This window comes from Saccharomyces eubayanus, chromosome XII, assembly GCF_001298625.1.
Source record: "Saccharomyces eubayanus strain FM1318 chromosome XII, whole genome shotgun sequence".
NCBI lineage: Eukaryota > Fungi > Ascomycota > Saccharomycetes > Saccharomycetales > Saccharomycetaceae > Saccharomyces > Saccharomyces eubayanus.
Genome location: NC_030971.1, coordinates 720,935 through 747,029, shown reverse-complemented (window position 1 = coordinate 747,029; position 26,095 = coordinate 720,935). Strand labels below are relative to the sequence as shown.

Sequence of the window (26,095 nt, the reverse complement as noted above, 5' to 3'; positions counted from 1 at the left end):
GACTGTGATAAACTACGTAAACGAAGAGCAGCAACGGTCAATAGCAGTATAGCAGCAACCATGTCACACCAAAACCAGCTTATCCCACAGGCCTATATCTCCAATTTTCACAACAGATTGACCAACGAGGATGATAACATCCCCATTTTTACAATGGCCCAGCAAACAAGGCAGCATAAAAGAGCTAAAGTCGTCAATTATGCTGAATACGACAACGATCTTTTCGATGAATTCAACATGAACGGTACCAACTTTGCCAATACTGACACACACTATAAGGATAATGTCGTTTCTCATGAAAATACACCCGCACTTACAAATGGTGCGACCATGGACGGTTCCGAATACAATGCCCTGGAGAATATAAACAACACCGAAAATATTCTATCGAACCACAAATATGATATCGGGTCAAACATGGTTGTAGAATCTTTATCCGGTCTAAATAACGCCAACAATACCAGCAACGGCCCAAATAATGCCAAAGCACAAGATATTGGAAACGCCATTTTGCCAGATATCCAGGACCAACACCATAACCCATTCAATATCTTGAGGTACCCTAAGATAAGAGACACTTTTATTAATGGGAGAGTGGTGTCACCATACAGATTGAACACAGACGATAAAACGAAGGCAAATGCGAACTCTGGAGAAGCAATCATGATACCAATTACTTTGGAAGTAGAGCATATGGGCCATACTATAAAGGACCAATTTCTCTGGAACTACAACGATGACTCAATAACCCCGGAAGAATTTGCCTCCATATATTGTAAAGATCTTGATATGACTTCTGCTACTTTGCAAACTCAAATTGCTAATATAATAAAAGATCAATTAAAAGATTCAGAAAATATTGCAGCCACAGAGATAATGTCTGATCTACATGTAATAATCAATTTGACTTGCAATCTACAGGACAGATTTTTTGAAGATAATTTCCAGTGGAACTTGAACGATAAATCGCTAACCCCAGAAACCTTTGCCGCTTCCATTGTACAGGACCTTGGTTTAACAAGAGAGTTCATTCCCTTAGTATCTCAATCGCTTCATGAAACAATCTTGAAGATAAAAAAGGACTGGGTCGATGGCCATTTAATCCAGGACCATGTACCAAACGATGCTGCATTCGGTTATCTATCTGGTATAAGGTTGGATATTGATGAGTTGGGTTCTAATTGGTGCCCAAGAGTAGAAATATTAACAAAAGAGGAAATCCAAAAGAGAGAAATCGAAAAAGAAAGAAACTTGAGAAGATTAAAGAGAGAAACCGATAGATTATCTAGAAGAGGCAGAAGAAGACTGGATGATTTAGAAACCACGATGAGAATGTAGCGATCTTGGTCTTCTTATAGAGCTGAAACATTGTATTATTATTATTATTATTAGTCAACCGGGAGAGAAATCGAAAAAAAGCTTGAAAACAAGCTTTAGATTAAGTATACCAAGGTAAACGGCCGTTTGAACAAAAAAGTGTGCTCATTTGTGGCTTTTGTGTAAAACAGATAATTGAGTTTCATCGCTCGTGCATGTAAGGATTTTACCTTTTTTTAATACAACTGCACACGTCGATTGATTCGGTTTAGTTATCGATATTTTTATAAGGTTCATATTACACAAGTATTATTTAAGTACTTTTGAATTGTATGAAAGGTTCAGATGCCTTAATGTGTTCTATATTATCCTCTATTATCTTTATTACAATCACAGAAAGTGAATTTTGAACACTAGTATGTGGGATTTGACAGGGTACATTCATGCTTTTGTTAAGCGTATCTAACTGTGAAAGCCTACTATGTTCCCAAAATCCATCAGCTATTCTCAAAAGAGATGATGAAAAAGCGGCTTTTTCATTAACGAGCTCTTTGTTTTTACTAAACGTATCGTCTGTAACGCACTCAATGCATAATGCCCTGTGTAGCTTGCAAAGCTCAGAAAATTCATCGGGAGATACTTGCTCGAATTTCATCCTTAAAACTTTGTTGAGGAGGGTTATGAACTGATACAAAAGAAAGTTCCTAATATTCATGTCAAAAGGGGGCCTATCTTCAAAAATGTGTGCAATAACCAGGTCTGAAAAAAATGTAAAAGGATTTTCCAAGATGACGGAGTTGAATAAAGTGCTCAATTTATCAAGATATCCATCAAATTCCCCCGCAACACAACATGCTTGAATAACTCCAGCTTCAACAAAAGCAACTTTCGACAGGATATCCCCTGATTCATTGAAGGAGTTCCAAAACCTACATTTTTCATCTTCATCACTTGATACACCAAATTCTCTTCTTAGCGTAATGAAAAGTTGGTTGTTTCTTAGCTCTGTCAAGCAATTTTTGTTCAAAAATTCCAGGTATTTTGCTAAAAAATCTCTGCTGATGTCTCCATCTTCACAATGATTTTTGGCTAAGGCTAAAAGAGTAGATAATAAGTCTTGGTATGAGTATTTTTGCAACGCTTTAGAAAACACGGATACCAATTTTAAAAGTTCTTTCTCATTGGATGCAGGTATCAAATCTGTAGCTATAATATGTCCCCTCTTCAATAGATTTGAAAGAAATTGGTAAAATGAGTTATCCTGGGATTTGAGCAGTAAATCAGCCGCAACGGAATAGAGAGGTTTTCTCAACAATTCGAATGAATCTATATCGCAGAAATCGATAATTAGAGAGTCAAACGCAAGTTGAAAATTTAGTGCAGCATCTAGACCATTATAAGCAAAGAATGTCCACCAAGTAAATACGCCCGCATCTACAAGGAATTTTCCAACACGACAGTAATACTCTATCCAACTAGTGTTCCCTTGAGCTTTGCTCTTAGTAAACTGGAGAAGGTAATTCTGGACCCAAGTTGAACCGAACATATCCAAGTTTTTCAAATATAACTGCAGTAACAAAACAGAAGAAGCCTCGAAAACCTCCTCCTGAGACATGGCCACCAGTGAAGAGTACAACATTTTAAGCATGTTTAAACTTTTTCTTTTCATCTTGTCAACTAAAGGTATGAACTCCTTCAGGAAGTTCTCCGTGATTCTCGATGTAGAAGGTTGTTGTAGTATCAATTTACCGAATAACGAAACTATAAATTTCCCATTGAAGGGATAATTCTTGTTCCGACTAATTTCCAAAAATGAAAGGCTGGCCTGCATAATGGATGCTGTTATCGTCTTGAGCGCATCTGGCGTATGAAAGTCTAAATAGTCCTTACTATATAACGGTCGTGTTAGTTCTTGGAAGCGTTTCTCCAAATTCAAATCAAAGTTTGTGGCCAAAACAATTAAAAGGTTCAGACGATTCTTCAAAACCGATATCGAATCGTGTATAGAAATGTCACTCATTGGTATCACTCGTTGTATATTGGAACTAGACAGCTCACACAATGCCAGTAAGCGCAAGTATTTGTTAAACGTTAATTGGCGCATGGGTTGCTTTGTTGGAGGATATAGTATCTTATTGTTGTGCGATGTAATAGATTCTTCTTCGAAATCAGAGAATCTTCTCCTTTTGAATATGCGATCAAGAGAGAGAATCAAACCATTAGAAACGTTCCAGTTACAGGTTTCAATGCAGTACTTGATGAATCGAAATGCCGAATTCAAAGGTTCAAACTCAGGATCCAACTTCAGAACCTGCCAGCAGCATGCTTTTGTTGGAAATATATTGACCAGTAACAGCGAAATCCGAGGGGAAAAGGGATGGTCTTTCAATAAGTCCCATAAACCCTCCTTTTTATGTATAATATCGACAATAGAAGATAGAATATAGTAACTCGTATACAAATATTCCATCGAATTTTTCGTGACAGAATCGTAGCATACAGAGAGCAGTTTAAAAAAGGAGACAATATGATCCACAAGCTTGGTATCCATTTCCAACTTCAAAGCCGTTGAAATTTTGTTATATCTTGATATTTCTAGAAACATTAATTGACAGGTTGCAATTTGAAAAAAATGGATTGGTTTAGCCTTTTTTCTTAAGCCATTGACTTTCGACCTAAATTCACGGTGAAACTCGCTAATTATATCGAACAGTTCTGGCATATCAAGATGCACCAAAAAAGCAACAAGACTTTCGTTAAAATGAATTAGTTCCGTATCAGTGACACCTTTATCGATGATGATCCTAAAAGTATCCCGAAGAGATGTGCATATATCTGCAGGATTCAATTTGGATAATGCATATGTCTTGCCAGGCAACTCGATTTTAATGACAGCAGGCGGGTCAAACGGTTTTTTCATTAAAATCGAGTCAAGAACAGCCATTATTGGTCGAGATTCTTGGTTCAGATCTTCCTCATTAAACTCAGTGCTATAGCTAGCGCTGGGAATGCGCATTTTTGACTTTGTAAAAGCATATCGATTCGTGGGAACTTCAACAACAGTATTAAAAACTAATTTTGGTCTTAATTCAGAATCTGTAGACATACTCGGGTATACCGGTGATCTCTTCTTCTTCTTCTCCTTTTTCTGCGCATTGTTAAAAGAGCTTTCCTCTATTTTTAGGGGTTCTGATTCTAAAACTTCAAAAGCGTATTCATCTATTGCATGTTTTTTTTTTGAACTGAGTGGTATAGACTTTTTAATGGACATAGAGCGTGATTTACGGGCCGATCTCTTTCCAACTTTTATAGCTCTTGTGGTCTGGTACTTGCCAAGCTTTTCGCGATGGTACCGATACTTTGTAGCACTTCTCGTTTTCTTATTCAAACCAGAAGATGGCCTCTTTCCTTTAGCTTTAACTAGCATCTTATCAATTATGCCATCGTTATGCTCTTTTGCAAAGTTTGAGGATATTATGCTTTGATTATCTTCATCAGAAATGTTGTACCGTTCACTGATCCCACTATCTGAGTGTTGTGAGTTTAAATATATAATAGGTTGTTCTTTGTAAGATATGCGGGGGAAGCGGCTCTTGGGACCGTGTTTTTCCAACTCAAATATGGTTTCGTTCCGGTATTCCCCATTGATATCAAAACTAGAAGCTTCTGCTAATGGTTCGTCTTCGTGATATTTGTTTTCATAATATTCCCTTAATTCTTTCATTTCCTTTTCACTAGCTTCACGATCTATTGTGGGATTTCTCAAGTACAAGTCATGAGAAATGTCTTCATCAACGTCTAGTTCGTCATCTGGCGCAATAAGATCATTTAACAACCCTTGTTCTTCATCTTCATTGTGGAAACTCTTGTGTATCTTCCGCTTAGCCACTCCCTTATGGTGTAATAGTTCGGCCCTTCTTTTCGTAGTTTTCGAAGACTGCTGCTTTTGTAATGACTTTTCCCAAGCAACCCTGGGTAAAACCCCACGATAACCAGTTTTTACATTCAAAACTCTTCCTCTGAATATAACTTCATCATTTTGAGAGTCCTGTGAACTTCTATTGGCAAGATCTTCATTTTCATCCAAAGAATCATCTGGTTGAATGGCCCTATCGTGGTTAGGAATATTAGAATTACGATGTCTTTTTCTGGGTTGCACCTCGTCGCTATCAGAGGTTTCTAATCCAAACGCATCCTCTTGGAACCCGATATCGTTTGTAGTATCGTTATCTTGTTCCTCCAAAGTTCTGTTACTTCTATTCGCAACTGGCACTTTTTGCTGCTCAACCACTGGAAAGGTATTCTCTGGTAAAACTAACTGATTTGAAACGGTATCAAAGCCCGTAATATCATAGCCTTCTAAGAACTGCCTGTGCTTTATCCTTTCTAAACTATATGGCATCTTTTGAATAGCCTTCCTTTTTCTCAAAGACCATCTCAAGCCTGAAGTCTGTTGCTCATTAGTTGCTGCTAAAGGGGAAACAGATTCTCCAGAAAACAGATTCACGCTTGATGTCGCATGAATGCTTTCCAGCGATTGGGTTGCCAATGTTTCTTGAGCCCTTTCTTCTGCCCAAAGATAATCTTCATTGAATTCGGGTCTGTATATGATGCTAATTTCTTCATCGGCTGCTTCGGAATCTGATATCACAGTAGACTTCGGTTCGTCGACATCCATAAGCTTATTTGCTGGGCGTCCCTATTACGGTTCAAATTGTTAAATCTTGTTTCTTTCCCCATTTATTTACTTTTGAAGCTTGATTTTTTTAGATGCGATTTTACACTTTACAGATATCTCGCTAGCCGAGGCGAACGAATTTCTGTTTACTATTTATGCATTCTTGAGGCATGTGAGCAAGATCCTCTAAGAAAAGAAAAAGCATAGCAAAGTGTTCGTTAAAATTGGTTTAGACACCCTCTGAGAATTTTTACAGTTCACCAAAAATGGCTGCGGATGAATCGGCTTATGGTGCCTCGAAAATTAAAAGAACTGCGTCTAGTAGCAGTAGTATCGAAACAACAGTAACAAAGTTGCTAATGTCAACTAAGCATCTTCTCCAAATTCTGACTCAATGGTCCAAAGGATCAACTTCCGGTAAATTGGTATCTGACGCATACGTTCAGCTCGGTAATGACTTCAAAGTCGTGTCGAAGTTCTTCACGCACGCTAAAGTTGATATGTCGGATGTGGGTGATGTTCCAATGGCTTTGAGACGTGTTTTGGAGGTAACCTTGAGGGAACCACCATCTGACGAAACTTTGAACAAGCACCTACCAAAAATCAGAGAAATCATAGTCACGCTTTTGGACAAACTGAAAGTTAAACAAGCTATTTTAAAGAATATGCAACAGGAGCATCGGATAAGTATAAAATCGCATCATCAACAAAATCCTTCATTTACTAGCAATCTTTCCTTAGGAAGCGAAGGTACCCGCGAAGGGACTCCACTAAGTAGTAGAAAAAGTAGTATTATACACGATCAAAGAAGAAGCGCTTCAAAAGTAGATACGAATGAGGTAAAGGTAAATCACTCTTCGATAGAGGTGCCATCAGTCTCACCACCCAAGGCAAATTTGGTCCATCCAGTAATTAAGCCGTCTTCAAAATCCAACGAATCAAGCGTATCAGACGACGATGATGCGCTTTCTCAATTAAAGAAAGGCACTAATCTGCAAAGAAGAGCATCAAAGAGATATTCAGCATATCATATGGCTAAATTGACTAACCAGTCCACTACAGAGGCTGCTGCTGCTGCCGGTCTTACATCAGTGCCATCCCCTTCAATGTTGCATCTCGAAGAAACTGTCAGAAAATCGAAACTTTACGGAAATACCAGTAATGATGATAATATTAATACCTCTGTGGAAAATAATAATAATGGGGCTGATGATACATCCGTGGTTAATCCTGAAACATATTTGAAGAGTCCATCAATGAAGAGCCCATCAATGAAGGCAGCATTTTCTACTGAGAACGTTAACGCCTCTCCTCAAAGGCTATCCAGTGTTGTTACAACTTCACCAGGAAAAATTGTTAATGGAGCCTGCCCAATTTTCTTAAAAGTGGGGGACAAAATAAAGAAGTGTCATATTCAACTTCCCACCACAAAAAAAGCACTAAGGCTGCTCTTTGTTGAGAGATTTACTTATTCCCCTGGCGCAAATGCCTTCCCCGACATATACATAATGGACCCCCACTATGGAATATTCTATGAATTGGAGGAGCAAAACCTTCATGAGGTTAAAGCAGGGTTTGTTATTGAGCTGAAGCTTGAAGAAGATTCTACGAATAACATCAAGAATCTTTTTGACACAATTAAGGCAGAAATATCAAAAAGTCAAAATGATATAATAAGGCGCATAAAAGAAATAAATGTTAGTTCAGGAACTGCTAATGAGCACAAAACTACACCACAACCAGGTCTTGACGTTGAAAACTCAAAAAGTACTATAGCAGACAAAAAGGATGACAAATCTGTCAAGGATATTCAGTATGAGCTGGGGAAAATAAAACAAGTGCACAATAACAATAGATCACATATCGACGAAACGATTATCAATATCTTAAAGAAAGTCGACAAATTCAAATCTTTATCATTCTCCACCAAGAATTCTTCAAACAGAATATACATGGAAAAATCGCAAACTGAACTTGGCGATTTATCAGATACTCTTCTAAGTAGAGTAGATGATTTGCAAGATGTGATCGAAATCATGAGGAAAGATGTTGCTGAGCGTAGGTCACAGCCTGCTAAAAAGAAACTAGAAACTGTGTGTAGAGATCTAGATAACGCTCAAACTGATTTAGCAAGGCTACAAGAGTTTATCGATACTGAAAAACCACATTGGAAGAAAACTTGGGAAGCTGAGCTAGACAAGGTTTGTGAAGAGCAGCAATTTCTTACATTGCAAGAGGAACTGATTCTTGATTTAAACGAGGATTTAGGCAAAGCGTTGGAAACTTTTGATCTTATCAAGTTGTGTTGTGAGGAGCAAGAAAAGAACCCTTCAAGATCAAAGAACAATCCTATCTTGCCGATTATGAGACCTGGTACCTTCAGCCAGGTTAGAGAGCAAGTCATGGTGGCCGTTCAATCTTTAAATCCTGATCATGACGGTAGGGTTGAGGCTATTGATAAGGCTGAAAAGATGTGGCAGATGGAAAGAAAACTCAAGGCAAGTAACGAATTTGATGAAGAACTGGAAACCTTTGTAGGTAGTTCAAACCTAAAAAAGTCTGGAGGCTTTGAAGAAGTAGAAAGGATAAGGAAACAAAAGGATGAGGCAAATTTAAGAGCAAATTTTAAGCCCGGGTTTAGTTGAGTGCTCCTAACGCATAAAAGTCAGGAAAGAAAGAAAGTAACTTTCGGTTTGTCATAGATATATTAATGTTTTTTTTCTTCGCGCCGCAAATTTTGTATTTCACATATTTTTGTTGTATATACTATATACACACTTGCAGAGATTGAATCTCCCCTTTCAAATAATCAATATTATTTTTGAATTTTGATGTGTTCGAAAAAAGGTTTTCCAGGAACCCGCTCAATATAGTGTATCGCACCTCATACTCAGTAAAAAGATCATATTTCGTAGCTGGGCAGATGTCCAATGTCATTTCAATTATGCACGACAAGAATGAAGAGAATTGTACATTTTGCGTGTCGTTAATAGGCAGGTCCTTAAAGGCAGATTTGTAGCCTTCCGAAATGTTTTTTACGATATAGTAAATTTGCATGAGGACAGTAGCGGTTGAGTTCAAGTTATAATTTATGGTTTTATAGGAAACTCTTGTGTTAAATAACGATATTAGTCTTCGAAATATTTTTTTGCTAGAGTTCGAACGAACGTTGAATACATTCATCGTACTCGAGTGTTTCCAGATTTCCAATTCTTTAATGAATATATGCATGGCACAAAACTGGATAATAATATCATTATTTGATTGGGAGCTCACAGTTATAATTTTGTCTTCATTGGCTTTAGCATTATAATTTTCAAACCCGCGCATTGCAAGATTTTTGATATTTATAATCTGCTGTTGATCAGTTGATATTATGAGGAAATCGTCGGCTATTCTTAAGACCAATGTGTTCTGGTTGGGACTGGCTTTGAACTCATCGTAGGACTCCAAAAGATCATCATACACCAAGTCTACTATTTGTGCGGATAAACTTGAGCCTTGAAAGAGCCCATCTTCTCTTAAGTAACATTTATCTTGGATCCACAAAGACGTCTTAAACATTTCCATCTCTATAACGTTTATAACATCCTGGTTAGATAAATGAACTGTTCTCACATTATCTATATACAGTTCGTGAGGTTTTGGTGTTCTACTAGCATTGACCACATCTACTAGCCTTAGTACACCCGTGTTAGTATTAAAAAAAGATTGTGATCTCACAAAAAATCCATTTTCATCTTTCAAAGCTCTCTTTATTATATTCATAGATTTCGTTCTTGGTATGGAATCATAACATGACTTGACATCAAATTTCATAAAATACAATGCTGGTAAGACATTATCAAATTTCTTCAGGAGAACTTGCTTAAATTTTTCTACATGATCTGAGATTTGGGTTGGCGAATAAATTTTAGTGAAGCTAGTTGGCCTCTTTTTTCTTAAGTACTCGAGTATTTTTTGAGTAGGAGCTACAGTCTTTTTATGATTTTCCTTGTAAATCGCGAATTCTTCTTCATCTGCACCTCTACATGGAATCGCGATAATCCGGAACTCATTGTTACTTTTTTTTGGTATGATTCTCATCCTGCTGTGGTTAAAATTAGACAGAGTGTAACTGTTGTGGTTTCTGCACACAGTATTTTCAGTAAGGTATTTTTGAGAGTACTCTGCAAGGAATGGAGTTACAAGTATATTCCACATATCATGTCTAAAGAAAATGATTTTCACGGTGGAAGATATCTCAGTGCAATAAAAGAAGGTCTGAATGATTTTGGGAATCAAGTGCCTAAAGAGCCAAGAAACAAAAAAAATCATCAACAGATTAGAATTTTCAAAGTTTTGCTTAGTGAATGAAACACCAGAAACCATCAACCATTGAAAATCCTTTAGCCTTATTTTTTTCAACAAATCACCAAATGGTAACTGACCATTTAAAGGCAGACCTAATAAAGAGTGTAGATTTTGAATAATTTTACTTTTGTTCCGCTTTGAACCAAACATTTCTTGAGGTAGTAGCTTTTGTAGAATAACGATTAAGAATTTCAGAACTTGGCCTTGCGGTAATTGGAAATTTAGATGAGGTAATTCCGATGCATTTTCCTTCAGCTGCGGGCAAATGTTATTCAAAACAGAAACATAATTCAAACGTTTATGTCTATTTAATAGCTTTTGTAAAGTTATATCGATTCGTATTTTTACACTCAGAGGAATTTTAACCAAATTTGGAGGGAAGACAGCATCTCTTAACTCGGTTAATTTATTAATGGTTGATGACGATGGAAGGATTCTGCCATAAGGAAAGATATTAGGAGAGTTTATTTTGAGCCTATGCAGAAATGATTTGTTCGTTATTGGTGCCATTAGTTGCTTAATCTGCAGAGTGGTATCCAATGGTGATGACAATTTTTTAGCCCATTTAGGCGGCAAATGAGGTTCATTGCACCTATTACCCACAATTTGCGTGAAAAATTTACCATTAAACTGAATCACTGTATAATTGATTAACAAATCAACAAACGCATGGGTACCGATCAAACTATGGAATAATTTCCAAGTGCTGCTTTTCAACAAAGTGGCGCTAACATTTGTAGAATGACAAAAAAGACTGTTATCGACATTTTCGTTTCTAGCTATTCTATAGCCAAATGTCAGCACGTTGTTAAAGAAGTCCCCCGTTAAAAGATGAATTATGCATTGGTCTATGACAGATTTATGGTTTAGGTCACCGGCAATGGACGGTAGTGCGACTTTCTTTGAATTTGGCAGTATGAAACACGTAGTTAAAAGTTCATTAAGGCCATTATATTGACCATATTTTAAAATATCGTGATGAAGGGCGTTTGTTTCTGAATCAATGTCAAGCTTGTCGTGAATGAATTCGCTCAAACTTTTCATATGCACAACTATGAGTAGCCCCTTTTCTTTTCAGCTTTGTCACGTTTTACTTATTTGCAATTTTTTTTTTCTTCTTTTCTTGTAACGAATCAATAATATCTCATCACTTCTATAGATCTCAGTCGAAGAAAGAAAAGTACTGCAAAAGAGAGTAATCGTTAGTTTGTGATTATTATGGTCAAGAAGGCAAACAATCCACTGAAGATTGATTATCAGAATGGGCTAATAGAAGATCGGCTTTTGCAGATACGAAATTTCAAAGATGTAAATACGCCCAAATTAAGTATGTATTTTGAATCACCAACTGCAATTGAGTTTGAGTTACTAACTTTCGGATGTATACACGTATACATTGTGCAGTCACGGTATGGAGTATAGAAATAGAGCCAAGGGACTCAAAAAAAGTGATCGAGTATGTATAGTTTATTTTTTTTTTTTATTCTATTTTTCGTATCAATTGAAGTAAACTAACTAGTAGAGTAGGCTAATTCGGAACGATTTCCAGATAAATGACCCTGTTTCACTGAAGCATCTGAAAAGGATCCGCAAGAATGTGGAGAGCTCCACATTGGAAGTAGTGTTGTGTTCCAAAGAGTACATTTATGACAAGGATGAGATAGATCTTAAGCTGAAGAGTGCTTGGCCCACAGCAGAAAAGTACGAGGTAAAGGACGTGATCGAAGTACCAGAGTTTGCGCCTAGCACAAAGGAGCTGAACAGTGCATGGTCTGCAAAGTATTGGCCGCTGATCTGGAACGGCAACCCCAACGACCAGATATTGAACGACTATAAGATCGACATGGGGGAAGTACGAGTTGAGCTAGCACGGGCATCGGCGCTGTCAACGAACATGKCTGCGGCAGGGCAACGGTTCCCCATCGTGAGCGTCTTTGTCGACCCATCAAGACAGAAGGGCAAAGTGGTAGTGGAAGATGGCAGGAACTGCGCGGGTTCGTTGCCCATCGACCATAGCGTGATGGTGGGAATTCGCACTGTCGGCGAAAGACTGAAGGAAGACGCAGCCGAAGATGCAGACGCGTATCTGTGTCTGGATTACGACGTCTACTTGACGCACGAGCCATGCTCGATGTGCTCAATGGCGCTGGTTCACTCCCGGGTGAGACGTGTGATCTTCCTTTCGCAGATGGAGCGTACAGGATGCTTAAAGATAACCAGCGGCGACGGCTACTGTATGAATGACAACAAGCTGCTCAACTCTAAGTACGAGGGCTTCCAGTGGGTTGGCGAAGAGTATCCCGTGGGGTCTGTTGACCCAGACGTATGTTGCTAGCGTGTTGGCCATTCACTGTCTGGCCTCCAGTAGATTGATATAAGACTGTATAATTTGTAGTAAACCCGGAATGGCGCTGTCCCTAGCTGCTGATGACCGGACCATTTTTTCGAATTGCGCCAGCGCCAGAGCTTTCTCGTGAATGGCGCCGTCCAGGCCTTGTAGGTGCTGCAGCAACACGTCGTTGATCTTGTAAAGAGTATCGATAAGCATCTCGAGGCTGACGGAGTGGGCCTGCTGGTCAGTCTCCAGGACCCGCAGCAGTCTTGAGCGCAAGCCCACGAAGAACTGCTTGATCCGTGCTTGCAGGGTGGCGACCGCCTGTGCGTCTCTGGCCTGGAGCAGCCCGTACCAGCGACGCAGCTGCTGCTCATCGCTCGTATGTGGGCGCAGGAGCTGCTTAAACTCGTGGAATGGGACTAGGGTGGTCAGTAGCGAGTCCGAGACGTAGTGGTGCAGCAGTTGTTCGGAGTCCATCTGTTAGGTGTTGTGTGTAAACGGTTTCAGTCTGCTCTGTTTTGTGATGGTGTGTTCTTCTTGACTTGTCTTGACCGTTGTTTGTTGTTTTTTTGCTGTTGACCGCATCGCGGACGGCGGCGAACGCGGCCGTTGCTGCTGTTGTTGATACCTCTAAGGTCTGCAGTGGACGTTTGGCTCTGCTTAGAGTCGTTGCCATGCTGGCGAGCTGTGGTTGCTGGCGGGAAGCACAAGGTGTCGCCGGCTACGTTAAAAAAGGGTGAGAGATCGGCGATCCAAAGAGGAAGTTGCGTGTTCACTGGTGGTGATCTCGGAATTCTCAGTTAGCGGTTGGCAACTTTCATTACCCAGGAGATTCGCCGCAACTTCTGTTGCTGTAGGCCCTTTTACTTTCCCCGCCATAGGGTTTGGGCACTTGGGCGGCTAAATCAGTATTTTCGTCGGGTGTGACTACCGTATGTGATGACAGAGTGGAGGCGTGGTTTCCTTCCCATGTTTTTTCCATTTTTTCTCCCGGTTTTAGAAACTGCGTTTTGTTTTGTTTTGTGTATTGGGTCAAAATCTCTCGAGGAAAACGGATCAAAAGCACATCACGGATCTGGAGCTACACGACAGTGAAGAAGACACAATCGCACCACAACACGCTGCCATGGATTTCAAGGAAGAGCAAGTGTCCATCAAACAGGACCCGGAACAACAAGAACGCCAACAAGATCACTTCAATGATGTCCAGATCAAGCAAGAGCCCCATGACCATGACGGCGAGGACTCACAGTTCACCAACGGCACGCAGGACCACGACGATGATGATACATTTGATGCCGGTGAGCCTGTGGTGAAGGCAGAATCCGGTGCCGGTATTGGCATTACCACCTCCCATAACGAAACAGGCCAGGTCCTGCCTGATCAATCAGAGGTAAAGTTTATTCGCCGTCAAATCAATGGATACGTAGGGTTTGCTAACTTGCCGAAACAGTGGCACAGAAAGTCTATCAAGAACGGATTCAATTTCAACCTACTATGCGTGGGATCCAACGGTATTGGTAAAACAACTTTAATGAAAACCTTGTTTAATAATGATGATATTGAGGCTAACTTGGTTAACGATCATGAAGAAGAACTCACGACTGACCAAGAAGAGGAAGGGCACGAGGACCAAGCACAAAACCAAACTCACAAGGTCAAGATCAAGTCATACGAAACTGTTCTTGAAGAAAACGGTGTTAAATTAAATTTGAATGTTGTTGATACTGAAGGATTTGGTGATTTTTTGAATAACGACCAAGACTCCTGGAACCCAATCATTAAGGAGATCAACTCTCGCTTCGACCAGTACTTGGATGCAGAAAACAAAATCAACAGACGCTCGATAAACGATAAAAGAATTCATGCTTGTCTCTATTTCATTGAACCGACCGGTCATTATTTGAAGCCTTTGGACTTGACGTTCATGCAGATGGTTCACGAAAAATGTAATTTGATTCCTGTCATTGCCAAATCCGACATCTTAACCGATGAAGAGATTTTAGGTTTCAAGAAATCTATTATGGGCCAATTAGCTCAATCAAATATCGAATTGTTTAAACCCCCAATTTATTCTAACGATGATGCTGAAAATAGCAGCTTATCCGAAAGATTATTCACAAACTTACCTTATGCTGTCGTTGGGTCCAACGACCTAGTAGAAAATTATAACGGCAGCCAAGTAAGAGGCCGTTCTTATCCATGGGGCGTGATCGAAGTGGATAATGACAGCCATTCCGATTTCAACCTTTTGAAAAATCTTTTAATTAAGCAATTCATGGAGGAGTTGAAGGAAAGAACAAATAGTACACTGTACGAAAACTACAGATCATCCAAATTGGCCAATTTAGGTATCAAGCAAGACAACTCAGTTTTTAAAGAGTTCGACCCGATATCCAAACAACAAGAAGAGAAAACTTTACATGAAGCCAAATTGGCCAAATTGGAAGTCGAAATGAAAACTGTTTTCCAACAAAAGGTGTCTGAAAAGGAGAAGAAACTACAAAAATCTGAAACTGAGCTATTTGCAAGACATAAAGAAATGAAGGAAAAATTAACCAAACAACTGAAGGCTTTGGAAGACAAGAAAAAACAACTAGAGCTTTCCATAAATAATGCTTCTCCAAACGTTAATCATTCCCCTATCCCCACAAAGAAGAAGGGGTTCCTGCGTTAGTATGGGAAACGAAGAAAGGCAAATTCAAAGACAAATATAAAATTCAAAAATATACTATTACTAAATATTACTACAAATTATTATTACTATTGATATATATATATGACGCGCGACGCGTAAAACAAAAGAAGGGGAAATAATTAACTGAGAAAAAAGAAAAATTAAATACTAATCAAATACTAACTTTGTTCTTGGACCATGAAGGCAAATAGATCAAATTAAAAAGGGGGGTTCTCAATAATGAGGCCGTAATAAAATAAAAAATGACTAGTTCAGAATTAACGAATGACCAAATCATAGATCTCATAACAGATTATAAGAATTTTAAAAGAATTATAGAAACTTCCGTGTCTAAAGATAATCGAAGAAGAAACTCATGCGGCGGCAATAACAACAATCTATCAAAGTTATCAGATACGCAGTTTTGGCAGCTAGCGACGGATGTGAACAATGAACTGATGAAGAGATTGACAAACTCGAACGTAGATGAAGATGATCATGGTTTGAAAAGAGGTAAAGCGCAATCAAAACTATCCCGACTGAACGACTCCAAGTTCGATAACTTGATCTATGACATCTTCACGGAAATTGAAGAGAGGAAACTGCATGATTTGAACAAGATGAGTCATTTTGACACAATGGGTAAGGGCGAGTTCAATTTTTATTTTAATGATTCATTATTTGAGTCGATTAATATAAACGATAACTGTATAAGTGCAAGCGGTATCGTGCCCATGGAAGCGTTCCGGGAGTTGCGTTCACAATTCGTACTTTACTTTCAAAATACGCTCCACCAAGTTCACCCCACAGATGCAACTGCACCTTTACCAATTCTTCTAGAGACTGTATTCAATATAGCAAGTCTAATCAACGAAGTTTTACCACTCCTGTTATCGCCTTCATTACCGGAGCCTTTAGAAAAGGAAATCGTGTACTTGAAAAGTGCCCTGTCACATACAATCACTTCAACAAGGTATTACCTTACGTTTGGGGACCTAGTACCACGTATTGTGATTCAATCATCTATTTCAGAACTAATTTTTGCGTTTTGCAATATCGTTCAGATTGTCAAGATCAAACCCACTTCACCACCACATGTTGCATTGCCTAGTGAAAAGAAATTGGATGATGGGGAAACTGCGATGAAACCATTGAAGATTATTGAAAAACTGAAAAATGAGGAAGTTGGTAAAGAAGCTTTAGGAAAGGGTGCTAGTGATCTCGACGGTTCTTCATCCCCCGGAAAAGTCAGTACAGTAGAACCGGGGAATTCAATGGATGAATCAAAAATCAACACACCGCAGCCGATTTCCAGCATTAGCAAAACTGATGTAGTTGTTAATGGCAAATCGCATCAAATAAATGAAGCGGATGATTCCTCGCCATGCAATAGAAAGATAGATTCAAAGTTGGTTCTAAACCTAAACAATCCCAAAAATCCATCAACAGTCAAAAATAAGTTGTCTTCGCGAGATGATTTGAATGTTTCAAGCCCTCTCGATAAGGTGCTACCATCAATCGGTCAATCTCGACAACATCACCGGTTGTCACCACCGAATTCACACATCATCAACAAGTCACCGGCAGAAACGACGAAGCATAAAGAGATTTTAAGTTTTTCAGATGTACCTGAATCACCAACTGCAGCCAGGATGAGACGATTTAAAGAAAAACTACAACATTTCGGCTCTAGCTCTGGCCTCGGTTTCAGGATTTCTACTTCAGATGAAGACGTGAAAAATTCAGAAGTAAAGAAAAGCACGCCCAAGATTAGTACAGGTGAACTTCTAGAATTTGTAGAGGGTAAAACAACCATTGTGGTCCCAATGGTCCAGGGCATTTTAAGCGGTATCCAAGATTCTAAATCTAAGAATTTTGAGGGCGCAAGGCCGATTTCAGCATTATGTCAAGATTCCGTCAAGTTAACTCCCATATTGAAAACGATGATTGATATGACTACAGAGGTAATGACCCAACAGAATTCTAAATCATATTTAAACAAGCACGCTAACTGGATAGTTAAAGGGCTAACGGACTGCTCGAAAAGGCTAACAAGTTTATGCAGTGGTGGACACACCCTCTTAAAGGTCAGCGATAAACATTTCTATCAAAAATTAGCGGGTATCCTGTTCGATGTGGTCAAATGCGCTAAGGAATTGGTTAAATGCGTGGAAAAGGCGAGTGGCCGCGTAGCGCTGTAGAACTTTTCATCGTCACTAGTCAATATAAAGAAGATATTATAGAACTGTACATTAGAATCATATATTCTTTAGTCACTATCTTTATTTTATTTCTTGATCGTTATTTACAGATAAAATTTTTTATACATTTCTGGGCAGTGTACTATGAACTACATAAAACAAAAGGACAGTTGTCTTCTTCTCTACAGGGTAGCTTCATTTTCCTTTTCCTTTATCGGTATAGTTGTCTTTGTAGATGCAACATTCTCATTAGCAATGTTGGTCAACGAGTGGAGATCTCCCTTATCCAGTAAACTTCCATCGATGAATTTGGAAGCCCTTTCCGAACCATTAGTGGATAAAATCGCGCCAATGAATGCATTTAAGACACTGGCAAATATCGTGGTTTCGCCATTTATTTGGCCGTCTTTCAATGGGTCTTTCATTTTCCAGAATATGAAAGGGCTCAGATTGTGTGATTTGATGAATGCCGATGCTGTCTTTTTGGACGTCAATTCCTTGGCAAATTTTGTGCCCAAATTATTGAACTGCAAGGAAAGTGGTCCATTCTCGCGGCTTTCCGTGGGCGGATCGTTTTTTAAAGAGTGAATAGATGTTTGAAGTTTCAAAAACTGTGAACCTAGCAAACTCAGTTTTTCATTGTACGGTTTGGAACCGTGTGCAAACGATTTGTGAGTTAAGCATTGCAAAATCAGCTCGTTAGAGAGATTTATTCCGTACTTGGGTAATTGTAGTATGGATCTGACCTTATCCTGGCATTCCTTTACCTGGATTTCGGTGAAAAGCACTCCACTAGGGTTTCTCAAATACGACTCTGGATCTCGTCTCAAACCATTAATTCTTGGACCCTTATGAAGATATATAACCGATCGAATGCTCTGGAAATTACAGTTCAAAGCAGTAACCGGTCTCCTGAAAGAACCCGATATCGATATCATGCTATTCTGTGTGTTTCCCAAGCTTGTCCACTCTATGCTGCCCAATATCTTAACAGTCTTAGCTCTCCTCTCCTGTTCATAGTGTATATAAGTTTTCCAACACTTTCCCGTAGCATAAGATTGGACAATCAACCCTAAACCATTTTTTTTCAAGTCTCCTTCCACCAGGTTTTACACAACAACCAAATAGGTTTTTTAATTATTTATTTCAAACCCTATAAAATCCTTGGGTACTCTATTTAGGGCACCCGTTAGTCTATATTTACCTTTTTCCAATTGGCGGGGGGCCCTGTGGCACTCTCTGCGCGGTTTGTATGGGTGGAGTGGGCAGTCAACCTCTCAGACCCCCCGGGCGCCCCTCGGCCATCCGTCCATTTTGCGGTAACCCCTTTGTGTGACAGCTGCTTATCAAGGTACCTGGATCAAGCCATAGTAAATGATCTACACTAGATGAGATGGGGCATTGGGAGATATAATTAGTCAGAGCATATCACTACGGCTGGGTAAATATATGCAGGTTACTGGCCAAGCATTTTATTTATATACAACAAAAGTGCGAAAGCTTCTGTTTGGGTAGAAAGTAAAAGATATCACAGTAACACAGTAATAATAGCAAAAACTAGTAGAACAGTTAAACCTAAAATGACGCTGGAAGACGACCATTGGAATGTAGTTAGATTACGTAAATTACGTAAGGGGAAAGAAAAAGAAGAGGAAGAGGAAGAAGAAGAGGAAGCATCGAAATCGGAAATATCCTTGGATAGTTTGCACGAGGGCCCTTTTGCTRAGGAGGACGATGAAGACTTCGATGCCGATGTCTTGTCGAACACTAGCAGTGAAGACTCCTCGCAGATGAATCGTGTTTACGATATGAGAACGCCCGGTGAATTAAAGGGTGCTGCTATTGCTGCTGCTGCTACAGCTGCCGATCAAACCACAGTTCCTGCTATCTCAGAGTCGTTTGACACCTTGTCTGGCTCAAAGATTGGTGGAACAGTCTTACCAAGTTTGGAAGGTTCGAGATTAAAGGATAGTGTAACTGCGACGTCTATGAGAAATGATTCGATTTCGCGAATGGATGACGTTATAGATAAATGCGAGGGCAAGACAACTAAACTGAGGATGTGGCATGTTATCATGTTGACGTCGCTAGTTTCTATGACTTTTTCGTACTTGGCCCTTGAGTATTCTCTGACTGGTGATGTATTTGCAGGCTTCAAATCGCAACAGTTACTTCGGAATAATGAAAGGAAAATGTTATACGGTAACATTGACTTTGTCAATAAAAACTCTTATGATTCAACCGGCAACTCTTTAAGTCAATGGGCTCCCTCAGGGAAGTACTACGTCGATTTCGACAACCATATAGCGTATCCATTAAAGGATGATGAGATAATGGGGTGGAAAAGATACAAGGCTGATCTTGTTATTCTTTGGTATACCACAAAGGCCAGAATGAAAAACGGCTGGCATAAGAGAATCGACAAGTTAAACGGGGGGAGAATGAAGTTACATGCAGTTCTCAAGAAGGCTCTCACGTCCACCCGAAAAAATTTGATGATATTTCATAATGAACAAAAACACCACTGGCAAAAGCTATTCACATTATGTCGAAATAAGTATAACCAATTTTCTCCACGTCTAACGAAATTCTTCAGGCAGTCTTTTCGAAAAACGAAGCAATTCTGGTCAAGATCCAGATTGCAACTACGCAAGTTTCGCCTCAATCCAATGAAATCATTCCAGGTTTTCCGATTTAAAGTTCGTAACGATACTAACTGGTCTATCAAACACTTGAAACAATTAGGAATGAAGGTCAAGCATTCAAAATTGTATAAGTCAGTATCAGAATGCAAGAAAAAGAGCTACTTCAAATGCAAACATTAGATCTCTTATTAAGGAAATGAAAGGTGGGGAACGTGGTTCATTCAGGAGTTAATTATTTCAATTCGGTTTTCTTTTATATCTGTTGTTTTTTTTTGACAATCAAAAAAGATGTTTCTCTATCTTATTCATTTTTTTCTACAGTATCAGCTACTCATCATCACTTCATTTTGTTTTTATTTCATTGTTGTTGTTTTTTTTTCGTTATGTTATACTCCTACATTTACATATTCTTCAGAGCTTTATACGGGTTAAATACTTTCGTCGTCTTACCTAAAGTCAAGCGTTGAGCAATTACTATATACTATTATTCATCTCTAGGTTTTTACGTGATTTCTTATTGTGCTCAAAGTGTCCCTTGAACATCACGCGGCACGGACTTTTGACAGAACTAAGGAAAGAAAATAAAATAAAGTAGAACTAAAAAATAAGTTCAATTAGGACGAAAGAAGCTACACCGTTGCCGAGCCAGAGAGAATTATATCTTTTTCACAAACAGTGAACGATTCCGTAACTGAACAGGCTAGTTGCTCTTTGGAAAGAACTGGAGTGAAAAAAGCGAGATTTTTTTTTGAATATAGACAAAAGATAAAACGAAAAAACAAGGTGGTTATTTAGATATAATCGTATCATGTCCGATACTAATCCGTCTATGTCCAGTGCAAACTCTAAAAGAGAGGACAGTAACGCTTCTCAATCAAGCCAAACACTATTCAGTTCTTCCTCAAATACGTCTACTTCTACTAATTCGGAAGCTTTGTCAGCATCTCCTTCTTCCTCCCCCTCGGCGACTGAGTTGACCAGTATTCGCCCAATTGGTATAGTTGTTGCTGCTTATGATTTCAATCACCCCATAAAGAAAGATGGCTCTTCCCAACTTTTATCTGTGCAACAGGGAGATACTATATATATACTGAATAAAAATTCGTCTGGATGGTGGGATGGATTAGTCATTGACGACAATAGTGGGAAAGTTGATAGAGGCTGGTTTCCTCAAAACTTTGGAAGACCGTTAAGGGACAGTCATTTTCGGAAGCATAGTCATCCGATGAAAAAGTACAGCTCAAGTAAAAGTTCAAGACGCAGTAGCTTGAATAGTTTGGGTAATGGTGCGTATTTGCATGTGCCCAGAAATCCAAGTAAAAGTAGAAGGGGAAGCTCTACTTTATCAGCGTCACTGGCAACCGCTCACAATGCAGAGTCAAGTACCGGCAACAATAATGCTACATCTGTGAATAATTCTAGTACCTTTTCGACTTCGAATGATGATTCCCAAGTGACCCCTGAGTCGTCAAACTTCAACTCCAATACCAGCCTTACGCAAGATTTAACAAAGAGTGCTGAACGATTATCCAAAACGAATACAAATACAACGATGAATGACAGAAATACCGATATTCAATCTTATAGCGAGAAGGCAAGCCCCGTACCAATTCCAGAGGATACTATCAAAATATTACCGTTAGAAGAGATAGAAATGATAATAAATGGGATACACTCCAACATTGCATCCACTTGGTCCCCTATACCTCTGATATCAAAAACATCAGATTATAAATTGGTATACTACAACAAAGAACTGGATATTTATTGCTCAGAATTACCTTTGATTTCAAACTCAGTCATGGATTGCGATGACATTTGTGATAGAGAACCAAAATTCCCCTCTAATGATCATTTGATCAAATTATACACAAGAGATTTAAGGAAAAACGCAAATATAGAAGACAATTCGACAAGGTCGAAACAAATGAGAAATGAACAGGACAGGCCGACTCATTCAATAGAACAACAAGACCCAGCGCAAATTGATCATGTTGATGACGATGATAACGAAAATAATAAAAACGAATTTGATGGGGCTGGTCCTTCATCATTAAATTCTTTGTCTGCCGCCGACTTGGCACAAAATCAGTCAAGAACATCCCCATCTCGTTCTTCTCTATTAGCGAAAAGCGATATATTTTACCATTACTCAAGAGATATAAAAATGTGGATAGAGTTACAAGATTTGACTGTTTACTATACAAAAACAGCTCACAAGATGTTTCTCAAGAAGAGTCGTCAAAATTTTACAAAGTACTTCGATCTGATATCAGATTCGATAGTATTTACGCAATTAGCCTGTAGGTTAATGCAACACGAAATCAAAGCAAAAAACTGCAGCAAAGAAATTAAAAAGATTTTTAAAGGTCTGATCTCCTCATTATCAAGGATAAGTATTAATTCTCATTTATATTTTGATTCTGCTTTTCACAAGAGAAAAATGGACACGATCAATGGTAAAGGCAACGATGACCAGGGGAATAATGGTATTATAGGAGAGGCAGATGAAAATAGGAACGAAGGAGAGAATGCGCACGACCTTGTTTCGGCGCCTTTATCTGGTAAACGTAACGTCAGTACTAGTACAACGGATACTTTAACGCCAACAAGATCATCCTTTAGTACTGTCAATGAAACTGATATGGAAAACTTTCAGCTTTTAGATCCGAGAAATAGTATCAATTCCATGGTAACCCCGAGAACTTCAATACAAAACTCTACTTTAGAGGACATTTCTCTATCGCCATCTAATAAAAATCTAAAGTCAATCAAGACAGTTTATGAAATGGTTGATTTGGAACTCAGTAAATTTTCAAGACATGTTCAGCTACTTTATTTTGTGTTACAAAACTCTGTTTTTTTAGATGATAATACCTTGCCACAATTACTACCAAGATTTTTTAAAGGCACATTTAGCGGTGGTTCTTGGACAAATCCTTTTTCAACGTTTATTACAGACGAATATGGAAATTCCTCAAAAAATAAAGCTGTTCCATCAAATGAGGTAACTGTTTCATCTTCCAAGAACTCTTCGATTACAAGGATTTCACCAAAGATGACAGATACCATTGCCTCCACATCAGGCTATAGTGGAAATTCAGAAACAAATTCCCAAGCTGACTCGAAAGCAGGCACAGCCGTATATAGTTCGGTAGTTACACCTTTCAACAGGCCTTCTCATAACAGAACATTTTCAAGAGCAAGGGTTTCAAAAAGAAAGAAAAAATATCCATTAACTGTAGACACTTTGAATACAATGAAAAAAAAATCTACTCAAATTTTTGAGAAGCTAAATAACGCTACAGGTGACCACTTAAAAATCATAAGCAAACCCAAAAGCAGAGTTAGAAACTTAGAAATCAATTCAAGCACTTATGAACAGATAAATCAAAATGTTTTATTATTAGAGATATTGGAGAATTTAGATTTAACAATTTTTATTAATTTGAAAAATTTAATCAAGACTCCAAGTATTTTATTGGATTTGGAAAGTGAGGAATTCTTAGTTCACGCCATGTCGTCAGTCTCTTCAGTATTAACAGAATTTTTTGACATAAAGCAAGCATTCCATGACATTGTGATTAGACTAATAATGACTACACAACAAACAACTTTAGACGACCCTTACTTGTTTTCCTCCATGAGATCCAATTTCCCTGTTGGACACCATGAACCTTTCAAAAATATTGCTAATACATCCTTAGTTAAGGGTCCTTTGCATAAGAAAAACGAGCAACTAGCGTTGTCTTTGTTCCATGTATTAGTAAGCCAAGACGTGGAATTTAATAACCTTGAGTTTTTGAACAATTCCGATGATTTTAAGGATGCTTGTGAAAAGTACGTCGAGATTTCTAATCTTGCATGCATTATCGTTGATCAGTTGATTGAAGAAAGAGAGAACCTGCTGAACTATGCGGCCAGAATGATGAAGAACAATTTAACTGCTGAATTGCTAAAAAATGAGCAAGAGAAGTGGTTCGATATTTATTCAGAAGATTACAGTGATGAAGATTCCGAGAATGATGAAGCTATTATTGATGATGAGTTAGGATCCGATGAATATACGGAACGCAAAACGGCCAATATAGAGAAAAACCTTCCATGGTTTCTAACTTCGGATTATGAAAGCAGTCTAGTGTTTGACTCAAGGGGAAAGATTCGCGGTGGAACGAAAGAGGCACTGATCGAACATTTGACCAGTCATGAACTTGTGGATGCAGGTTTCAACGTGACAATGCTAATAACTTTTAGGAGCATATTAACCGCAAGGGAGTTTTTCTATGCCCTCATTTACAGATATAATCTATATCCTCCTGAAGGATTGAGTTATGATGATTACAACATTTGGATAGAGAAAAAATCGAATCCCATTAAGTGCCGTGTGGTCAACATCATGAGAACATTCTTGACACAGTATTGGACTAGAAACTATTATGAACCAGGCATACCTTTAATTTTAAACTTTGCCAAAATGGTTGTTTCTGAAAAAATTCCGGGGGCAGAAGATCTTCTACAAAAGATAAATGAAAAACTGATAAATGAAAACGAGAAAGAGATAATGCATATGATGCAACAGGATTCGGTGCAAGTAATTAGTTCTACGCAGAAACGGGAGAATAAATCGCCGACACATATTTCTTCATCTTCTTTGCCATCCTCCGCTTCTTCAGCATTTTTCAGATTGAAAAAATTGAAACTTTTGGACATTGATCCTTACACGTATGCCACACAACTAACCGTACTCGAACACGACTTGTACCTCAGAATCACGATGTTCGAATGTTTGGATAGGGCGTGGGGTACCAAGTATTGTAACATGGGTGGTTCTCCAAACATAACAAGATTCATAGCGAATGCAAACACACTTACCAACTTTGTTTCTCATACGATTGTCAAGCAGTCAGATGTCAAGACCCGTTGCAAATTAACGCAGTATTTTGTTACAGTCGCACAGCATTGTAAGGAATTGAATAACTTTTCTTCGATGACCGCTATCGTTTCTGCTCTATATTCTTCTCCAATTTATAGATTGAAGAGGACATGGAATCTAGTTTCTATAGAATCCAAAGATATTTTGAAGAATTTAAACAATCTTATGGATTCCAAGAGAAACTTCGTAAAGTATAGAGAGTTACTGCGATCAGTGACAGACATCGCATGTGTCCCGTTTTTCGGTGTGTACCTATCTGATTTGACATTTACATTTGTTGGGAACGCAGACTTTCTCCATAATTCGACGAACATAATAAATTTCAACAAGAGGACCAAGATTGCGAATATCGTAGAGGAAATCATAAGCTTTAAAAGATTTCATTACAAATTGAAACGATTAGATGACATTCAGACTGTCATAGAAGCCTCTTTGGAAAATGTCCCGCACATCGAGAAGCAGTATCAACTCTCATTGCAAGTAGAACCTAGATCCGGAAATACTAAAGGTAACTCACACTCTGCTACCACTAGTGGGACGAAAACTGCAAAGTTTCTAAGTGAGTTTACCGATGATAAAAACGGAAACTTTTTGAAACTAGGCAAAAAGAAACCTCCTTCTAGATTGTTTAGATAAAAGTTGACAAGCTCTAACAATCAGAAAGAGCTCAAATTTTTTTATTTATTTTTTGATGCGACCGTATATTTATATTGGCTGTTTTTTTTTTTCCTATATTCTTCGTAACTAGTTTCAACTCTACAGGTAGAGTACTTTCTTTTTTGTTTTCGAAGATTTGAGAGGGCGTTTCATTAATAGTTCCTTTTTGATAAAGTTCGTTTTTTTATATATATTAACATATTTTGTTATAGCAAATTAGATTATTGATCCAGTTTTAAAGTACATATTTAAATATGCTTATCTTGCAGCATTGTTGATGCCATGATTGAAAAGCGCTC

General features: G+C 38.5%; 9 protein-coding genes across 9 annotated transcripts; 5 read left to right on the top strand and 4 right to left on the bottom strand.

Moving 5' to 3' along the window:
* Positions 1 to 60: 60 nt before the first annotated feature.
* SFH1 (Sfh1p) lies at positions 61 to 1,338 on the top strand (the record flags this gene model as incomplete). Its single annotated transcript, XM_018366879.1, has 1 exon — positions 61 to 1,338. One exon carries the CDS (start codon positions 61 to 63, stop codon positions 1,336 to 1,338), a length of 1,278 nt encoding a protein of 425 aa, XP_018220718.1.
* A 292-nt stretch (positions 1,339 to 1,630) lies between these two features.
* On the bottom strand, positions 1,631 to 5,995 carry MMS22 (Mms22p; the record flags this gene model as incomplete). Its single annotated transcript, XM_018366878.1, has 1 exon — positions 1,631 to 5,995. One exon carries the CDS (start codon positions 5,993 to 5,995, stop codon positions 1,631 to 1,633), a length of 4,365 nt encoding a protein of 1,454 aa, XP_018220717.1.
* Positions 5,996 to 6,261: 266 nt separating this feature from the next.
* BUD6 (formin-mediated actin nucleation enhancer) lies at positions 6,262 to 8,640 on the top strand (the record flags this gene model as incomplete). The annotated part of the gene is made up of 1 exon (XM_018366877.1): positions 6,262 to 8,640. One exon carries the CDS (start codon positions 6,262 to 6,264, stop codon positions 8,638 to 8,640), a length of 2,379 nt encoding a protein of 792 aa, XP_018220716.1.
* Positions 8,641 to 8,761: 121 nt separating this feature from the next.
* Positions 8,762 to 11,392, bottom strand: EST2 (telomerase reverse transcriptase; the record flags this gene model as incomplete). Its single annotated transcript, XM_018366876.1, has 1 exon — positions 8,762 to 11,392. The coding sequence occupies one exon, from the start codon at positions 11,390 to 11,392 to the stop codon at positions 8,762 to 8,764; it is 2,631 nt and encodes an 876-aa protein (XP_018220715.1).
* A 1,303-nt stretch (positions 11,393 to 12,695) lies between these two features.
* NKP2 (Nkp2p) lies at positions 12,696 to 13,160 on the bottom strand (the record flags this gene model as incomplete). Its single annotated transcript, XM_018366875.1, has 1 exon — positions 12,696 to 13,160. The coding sequence occupies one exon, from the start codon at positions 13,158 to 13,160 to the stop codon at positions 12,696 to 12,698; it is 465 nt and encodes a 154-aa protein (XP_018220714.1).
* A 2,463-nt stretch (positions 13,161 to 15,623) lies between these two features.
* On the top strand, positions 15,624 to 17,561 carry SPH1 (Sph1p; the record flags this gene model as incomplete). Its single annotated transcript, XM_018366874.1, has 1 exon — positions 15,624 to 17,561. One exon carries the CDS (start codon positions 15,624 to 15,626, stop codon positions 17,559 to 17,561), a length of 1,938 nt encoding a protein of 645 aa, XP_018220713.1.
* A 182-nt stretch (positions 17,562 to 17,743) lies between these two features.
* On the bottom strand, positions 17,744 to 18,499 carry MRPL15 (mitochondrial 54S ribosomal protein mL57; the record flags this gene model as incomplete). Its single annotated transcript, XM_018366873.1, has 1 exon — positions 17,744 to 18,499. The coding sequence occupies one exon, from the start codon at positions 18,497 to 18,499 to the stop codon at positions 17,744 to 17,746; it is 756 nt and encodes a 251-aa protein (XP_018220712.1).
* Positions 18,500 to 19,141: 642 nt separating this feature from the next.
* Positions 19,142 to 20,386, top strand: ATG39 (Atg39p; the record flags this gene model as incomplete). The annotated part of the gene is made up of 1 exon (XM_018366872.1): positions 19,142 to 20,386. One exon carries the CDS (start codon positions 19,142 to 19,144, stop codon positions 20,384 to 20,386), a length of 1,245 nt encoding a protein of 414 aa, XP_018220711.1.
* Positions 20,387 to 21,014: 628 nt separating this feature from the next.
* Positions 21,015 to 25,775, top strand: CDC25 (Ras family guanine nucleotide exchange factor CDC25; the record flags this gene model as incomplete). Its single annotated transcript, XM_018366871.1, has 1 exon — positions 21,015 to 25,775. The coding sequence occupies one exon, from the start codon at positions 21,015 to 21,017 to the stop codon at positions 25,773 to 25,775; it is 4,761 nt and encodes a 1,586-aa protein (XP_018220710.1).
* Positions 25,776 to 26,095: the final 320 nt, after the last annotated feature.